At 40.2% G+C, this 6,990-nt stretch overlaps 1 protein-coding gene across 1 annotated transcript; it reads right to left on the bottom strand.

Moving 5' to 3' along the window:
* Positions 1-885: 885 nt before the first annotated feature.
* LOC136811715 (uncharacterized) lies at positions 886-2,813 on the bottom strand. The gene is made up of 3 exons (XM_067068338.1): positions 1,680-2,813; positions 1,271-1,509; positions 886-1,118 (listed from the first exon to the last, which is right to left on the bottom strand). Exons 1-3 carry the CDS (start codon positions 2,802-2,804, stop codon positions 926-928), a joined length of 1,557 nt encoding a protein of 518 aa, XP_066924439.1. The 5' UTR covers positions 2,805-2,813; the 3' UTR covers positions 886-925.
* Positions 2,814-6,990: the final 4,177 nt, after the last annotated feature.

The following is a 6,990-nucleotide window of genomic DNA, read 5'->3' as shown; positions in this document are numbered from 1 at the left end:
TGATCAAAGTCTTGAGTATTGTAATTGATGATGTTGTTTGTTTACCTACCGCCTCATGGATTATCGGAATATCAATTGACATCTTGTCCAATGATTGGTTATCAATTAACTATGTATTCTTTCATCAATTGTATGGCATCGTAGTAGAGGAGAATTAGGTCATGACCTGGAAATAAATAGTATAAAGCTGAAATTTGGCACAGAGTTGGGGGAAGGTATTAGGAACTTCGTATTAAAACCCCCCACCTTCAGCACCTTGGCGTCCCAAGTTATGACGTCATAATCTATAATGGCTGCTAGGAAATTTGGTCAAAATTCAAGTTGCTCAAACATACAAGTATTATATATCAATCGATCGCAAATTTGAAACTGAACAACTCTTTTGTTTACGAAAAATTCTGAAAATGTACTGAATGTGAGTAAAATTGGTCCAAATGCCTATGACGTCATCAGCACAAAATCAGGAGAAATAAAGTGTCTTGAATCTATAACATCTATGATATTCAGGGGCTAGTCAACACATGAAAGAGCGAGAAAAGTGGAGTTTTAAAGTGATTATTGAGTTTCTTCATTCAAAAATATCTTCAAACACATTTCGGTGCTTGTCATCGCCTTGGTGATTGGTATCGTCTTGTTGATTGGTATCGCCGAATCCATCTTCGTCATATCGAGTTTGATCCGACAGCTGAAAAAAAATGGTGAATTTTAGAATGTGTGAAGGCATTTTATAAGGCTGTGAAGCTGTTTACCTAAGTTGACACAGTTAAATGTAAACTAACCTTTTTGTTGTTGCAATCCTCTCCGTGACAGTCACCACAAGAAGACATACATTTTAGCGCATTCTTTCTGCAGGAACATATGTTAGTACCACACTAATTATGTGGAGAATTTCAGGTGGAGCTACCGGTTTGTCGGTTGCCGTTGGCTATAGATACCCAACAGATTGATTCCAACCCCATTCAATCGGCTTGAAAGTTGTGTCATCTTCGTCCATCAACAACCATTGCATAATTTGAAGATGGACTCTCAACCCATGGTAATAAGCGCTTCTTTCAGACGGAGGAAGTTTCTCTGGTTCAATCAATCCATCGCTGAGCATTTGCTTGTACTTGGTATAGCTGAAACATAAGACAAGAATTAGAAATATCATTTCAAGAAGAAATCAAATTTTAGCTTTGTAAAAACTGAAACAATTTCTTTCGTCATAATTCTTTCTTTTTTAAATGCCTGTCTTAAACTGATTGACTACGTAATTAAATTGAAATCCTACCGTAGCTGTCTCAAGCTAGATCGATCTTTTCCACCGTACAAATCAACAAATATACTGATTGAGACTTCTCCGATCTTCGATTTTTCGGTCCAAGTATTGGTCATTATCTCTGCAGCAGATTGCATCTTCTTAGACTTTCGAACCAGATTGAGGAAGCTTGTTTTCCCCTTGTTATAAATCGCAGATGTCGAGTCACACCCTGACCAGGCGTGGATGAACAGGAGATGATCTTTGATGTCCTAAAATGGAAATTGACAAAATTCTTCAGAGGCTGACTCGTAAAGGTTCTAAATCTTTTAGCAAACTAACTAATTTTGTGTAAGAGGCTTTTAGAACGTGAGTAGAAAAATCAAAGTAAAATACATTATAAAGGCGTTTGGAAGATAGGATAAGGAAGTTTTGGTAATACCTTGATTTTATTTGAAGATTGTTTGATGCTCCAGCATTTCCCAGTATTTTCTTGCAATAGGTAGATGTCGTGTAGGTTCTCTTTCCAGTGGTAAAGGAGCATGACGGCAACATCTGTATCATCGGCTACCACGACAACGTCTTTTCTCTCAGCACATTCCAATGCATCTTTCACTATCAAAGCGTCAGCAACACCTCTGCAGACCTTTACTGTGTGGCCTTCAGCTTGGAATGAACGTTTTAGAAGATCGATAAGTTGGCTTTTGTTATGGTTGTTCGATAGGAATCTCTCCTTTGAATACGGTACATTGTTATCAGGTATGACGTTGATATTTCGCGAAGATCCTTTTGACGACCTCCTAATGTGTTCACTGGCTTTGATGGACATGGGGTCCTCGTATCCATCAAAAACGATCCTCGCTTTGCCATAGTGCCTCCTCACGTAGCTGACGTACGCTTTGGCAACCTCGTCGAATCGCGTTCCTTTCGACCAAGGGACTCTATGAAGTAAGGCTCCTCCATCCAAGACGTGCTGCATCTGCGCTACATTCATAGTTGTGGCATCTTTTTCGGGTAACAGGCTTTTCTTCAAAGCAGCTTTATCAGGCTTTCTCATCAGACCATTTTTGAACAAGGAAAGAGCCTGATGGTTCAACTCATAGTCGAAAAACTGTTCAACATTCTCTTCGCGTTCTGCAATAGCTGCGAGTCTGGTGAACAGGAGAGTAGGGTTGACACTGACTAGATCTTTGCTGTCGACATCAAGTGGCTCATTGGTTAGGTGGTCAAGAGGCACGAGAAGATCCTTTTTTAGGAATTTCGCCTCCGTGAAAACAACATCATCCAATTGACTTTGGATCTTCTTCCCGACATTCTCGGCATCATCGCAATTGACTTTCTCCTTTCCTTTGATGGATATACAGCCGGTTGACAGTGAGTGTAGGTTATCATCGACCATATTAAAGGGATTTCTGACTTCGATCCATTCGAAAAACTTCTGACAGTCTTCACTATCTTTGCTTCTTCGATTCTTGCCCATCTCAATGTTTTGGTCGCTTGCAACGGTTTGAATTCCTGAGAGTTGGACCATTGATTCATGAACTGCTGCTGTGAAGCCAACACTCATCGTCCAAAGATTTCGAACGTTCTCGCCCAAACCTCTGCCTCTCGTCAGACCCCCTGCACACTTTATTGATCTCATTAACGTTTGCTCAATCACCAGGTCCGACCAAAGTCCAGCCCAAAATCTGTTTGATCTCCTTACGGCATGGCGACCCTCTTCAAACTGTTCCCGCAACCACTCGTTTGAAGAGATCCAACTTTCCATCTCTTGTACATAGATTCGGGAGCACTTGGCATAGTCTCGGTGGCCTGTGGCTGCGAACAGATTTTGCATCTTTTTGATAGTTTGAATGTGGAGGTACCAATTGCAGCTTCTCTCTGCTACGATGAACTCTTTTACAATTTTGACATAGTTGATGTATGGCAGCCAGAGCTTTGCCGTTCGTGACTCTTCCGACATCGTGGTTGAAAAGGTTGCTATGCTCTCCTCCATGTCTTTGATGGCGCCTTGGTATCACTTAGTGACGCGAGATCTTCATTTGTGAACCCTTCATCCATCGCCTTTACATATGATGATTCGAGGCCTTCGATGTCCAACTTCTTTTCGTCAACCAAGGTACTTGTGATGTGGTTAACAAGAGCGCTTTGTGCCAAAAGATGCGCCCTTATTACCCTTGCAACAGCATGACCTGAATCGATATGCTTAACGGTATCCCCAGAATACACCTCTTCGAATAACTCATCTAGACCCGACCCTTTCATAAGATTACCAATACTTCCAAGAAAACTCATTAAGGTATGAAAACCGCCAAGTCGACTAACAATCTTTAATTTCTTTAACTTGATGATACCCAAAGCTTTCTGCCATAACGGTTGGTCAAATGTAATAACAGGAACAGGTATCTTTGTTTTCTTTGCTTCTTCGATGACAAATAAAAGCGTCGAATAGATGCAACTGTCGTTTGAAGAATTTAAATCAATGATAGGAAGAAATTCAACGGAAGCTACGTCATACACATTTGAGTTTTGTGAGGTGGCGTGCATCATGAAACCAGACCAGTTTGGACGAGGATTTTTGGTTGAGGCAAAGAACCATGCTGAGTGCCAAAGAAAATCTAGTGTCATTTCGGCAGAAGATATGGTTTCAGTTGCTTTGACAGAATTGAATTTAAGCTCCTTCAAACCGTTGAAGCTTGAGCCGTACAAATCAAAGATTGGTATGGATGAGCCAGAAAGGTTGCTTTAAGCGTTTGAGTGCTCGATGTTTAGACGTTTTGTTTGTGGAAATTTTGATTATTCCTATCCCATGAAAAGTTCCTTTCCCAGTAAGAGTGCGGATATTGTGATCTGCATTATCAGCCGAAAATTGATCTAATGTTTTCTTTGATTGGTTAGCCTTGGAATGGGCGGCTGTTGGATTCTCAGGCGACGGTTGGGTGGCTTTTGAATTCTCAGGCGACGGTTGGGTGGCTGTTGAATTCTCAGGCGACGGTTGGGTGGCTGTTGAATTCTCAGGCGACGGTTGGGTGGCTGTTGAATTCTCAGGCGACGGTTGGGTGGCTGTTGAATTCTCAAGCGACGTTTGGGTTGCTGGTTGATGCTCAGGTTTCAGGTGGGTGGTAGGCGGATTCTCAGGCGACGGTTGGGTGGCTGTTGAATTCTCAAGCGACGTTTGGGTGGCTGGTTGATTCTCAGGTTGCAATTGGGTGGTTAGTGGACCCTCAGGCAACGGTTGGGTGACTGGTTGATCCTCAGGTTGCAGGTGGGTGGTTGGCGGATTCTCAGGCGGTAGTTGGGTAGTTTGGGTCTCAGGTTGCGGTTCGGTGGCTGGTATGGCCTCAGGTTGTTGTTGGATTGCTATTGGACCCTCATGTGGCGATTGGGTGATTGGTGGATTCGTAGGTGATGATTGGGTGGCTGCAGGATATTCAGGTGGTTGTTGATCGGATGCTGTATCCTCAGGCACAATGTTGTCCTTGGTAAAAGATGCTATGGCAGATTCCTTGAATAGCTTAACTTCTCCAGATGACACAGAAAAGCCAAATTTTGCGAGATGATCAACGAACCATCTCGTGGCGAAAGATTTATCAAGGTCTACGCCAATCCCAAAAGGTATCGGTGCGATAGATGACCTTGGTATCGATGCTTGTGTGATGGTTTGGTCTATGCAAATTTGTTTTAGCTTTGAAGAAAATAATTGTGAAAGAAATATCTGTAAGCTTTCGGGTACCCATTCAGCTTGATAGTCCAAGTTCCTCATTTCAAACAACGATGGGTAAAATGTTTTGTCTATTGGCATTTCTCTTATATCACTTTTTACAATTTTTAGTGCAGCTGTTATCAAGTCAACTGGAGTCCGCTCCTTCATCCTCATAAACTCTTCCATAAAGAATTTACTCATATGTCTAAAGCCGATGATGTCGCTTCTCCCCTCGCTCTGAAAGAAGTATATATGTTCCTTGTAGTTTTCCATAAGCTTCGTTTTTAAATATCTTCGACTGTAACATTCAGTTCCTCCACTCAGCTCGATCATCTTATCATATATTTCAGTAATTGTATGCAAATCGCCATCACCTTCATCTAGCCATTGACATACATTCTGGAAATTTTCCATCATCGATGTGTCGATTGGTCTACCTAACGGCTTGTCTTTGGTGGACTTGGTCAATCGAAAGCGGTTCATACTAACGATGTGGTATACAGCCTCTGCAGCGACTAAGTCAATACAAGAGTTTAAACGATCTTTTACCTTGTCTCCCCATTCATCGTTCCTCTCTCGTGAACATTCTAGCAAGTGTTTCTTGATAGGTAGGGTTTCCACGGCTACAACTGTTGAGTATTTACGATTAGCTTTTTTGTTGCAAAGAAAGCAGTTTTTCTTCCATTCAAATAAGAGCTCGGCAGCATTTGAAGATCTTAAACGCTTCGTAGGTCGATTGTCTACTGTACATGGGATAGTACGCTTGTCGATTATTTTCTTTCTGCATGGTTCATGGACAGTGACGGTACCGCCCTCATTCGAGCTTGATGTCTCTTGCAGCTCCCTTGATACAAAAATCAAAATAAAATTTCTACATTCATATAGTAAAAAAAAAACTATGAAAAATACATTTACGCAGATTACTACAGGGTTCTACAGATTACTGGTCTGAATATAAATCTTCGATAACAGCCTATGTAACCTATTGAAATGCCTGCTACCCTTAAGTTGTATCATGACTGGGCAAATTATCTTACTTTTAAGATTTAGAACAAATAAAGGGTGAAAAGACTTACCGTGCCAAATCATCCAAACCACGATCACTACATGCTCTGAGCAAAGTATTGAGACCTTTTCTTCCAACGCTGACTTGTTTTATATCAGTGAAGTCTTTCTTACATATAATGCAACGTTCCATCACTTATTTAATTTTCTAACTCATAATTTTTATTTCTCTAAAAAGAAGTCAAAACTAGATAATTCCTGTAATCTTTCAAATCTCCATTACAGTATCATCAAGACTCCATGAAAAATTTTTGCTTCAAAATATTTCATGCAACGATTCTAACTTCAAGAAATTTGCACATGGCCAAATTAATAGACAAAGATGGGATGACAAACATTATCAATGGAATCAAAACATAATATATTGTTTTGTAATAATTAGAATGTAAACAAAGACATATTAGTTACATGGAAGCTAAAAAAATAAAGCAACGCTCAAATCAAATTATCTTTTAATTATAACATAAATCAACATGAAAGGGGTTGCGGAACGAGCGTTCCGTTTTCGCAAAGCGAAGTTTTGTGACTCAGGAAATTCAGCGCTCGCTGCGCTCGCTGCTAAAAGCGACAAAAAAAATACTTTTGATTGCCTGGCTAAGGTTATTGACAAATCTTCCAAAAATGTAAAAATACTTTCGATTTACATAATAAGAAAAGGAATGAGAAAATTGCCAAAGATTACCTAACGGATTCGATCCACACCAAAAACGTGTAGTTTGTAAAACGCAAGAATTCCTTCACAACTCGAAGACGCAGAAAGTAAAAATTCTAATACACTAATTTTTTTTATAAGCATACGATAAATTTCGGCTGAAGCTTACTATGCCTAAAGCTCAATTTTGAGCCTCGAGTTATGCTTAACGCTATGCTAGGTAAGAAATTTATGAAAATTATGGTTCTAAAAATTTCTTTGGCTCAGCCTCAATGTATGCTTAGTATATGCTTAATTTTTCTGGAAATTTGAGCTTCAGTATGCTTATAAACG

This window comes from Clytia hemisphaerica, unplaced genomic scaffold (assembly GCF_902728285.1).
Source record: "Clytia hemisphaerica strain Z4C2 unplaced genomic scaffold, Clytia hemisphaerica genome assembly, whole genome shotgun sequence".
NCBI lineage: Eukaryota > Metazoa > Cnidaria > Hydrozoa > Leptothecata > Clytiidae > Clytia > Clytia hemisphaerica.
Note: the sequence above shows the minus strand (reverse complement) of the source record. Positions and strands in the feature narration are given on the sequence as shown.

What these genes read in the sequence shown, in the direction of transcription:
- LOC136811715 (XM_067068338.1), bottom strand. Translation starts at nt 2,804, where the DNA reads ATGAGTGTTGGCTTCACAGCAGCAGTTCATGAATCAATGGTCCAACTC. An exon ending in AATCTTCAAATAAAATCAAG is followed by an intron (nt 1,510 to 1,679) that starts GTATTACCAAAA and finishes TTTCCATTTTAG; the next exon opens with GACATCAAAGATCATCTCCT. An exon ending in TCTAGCTTGAGACAGCTACG is followed by an intron (nt 1,119 to 1,270) that starts GTAGGATTTCAA and finishes CTTATGTTTCAG; the next exon opens with CTATACCAAGTACAAGCAAA.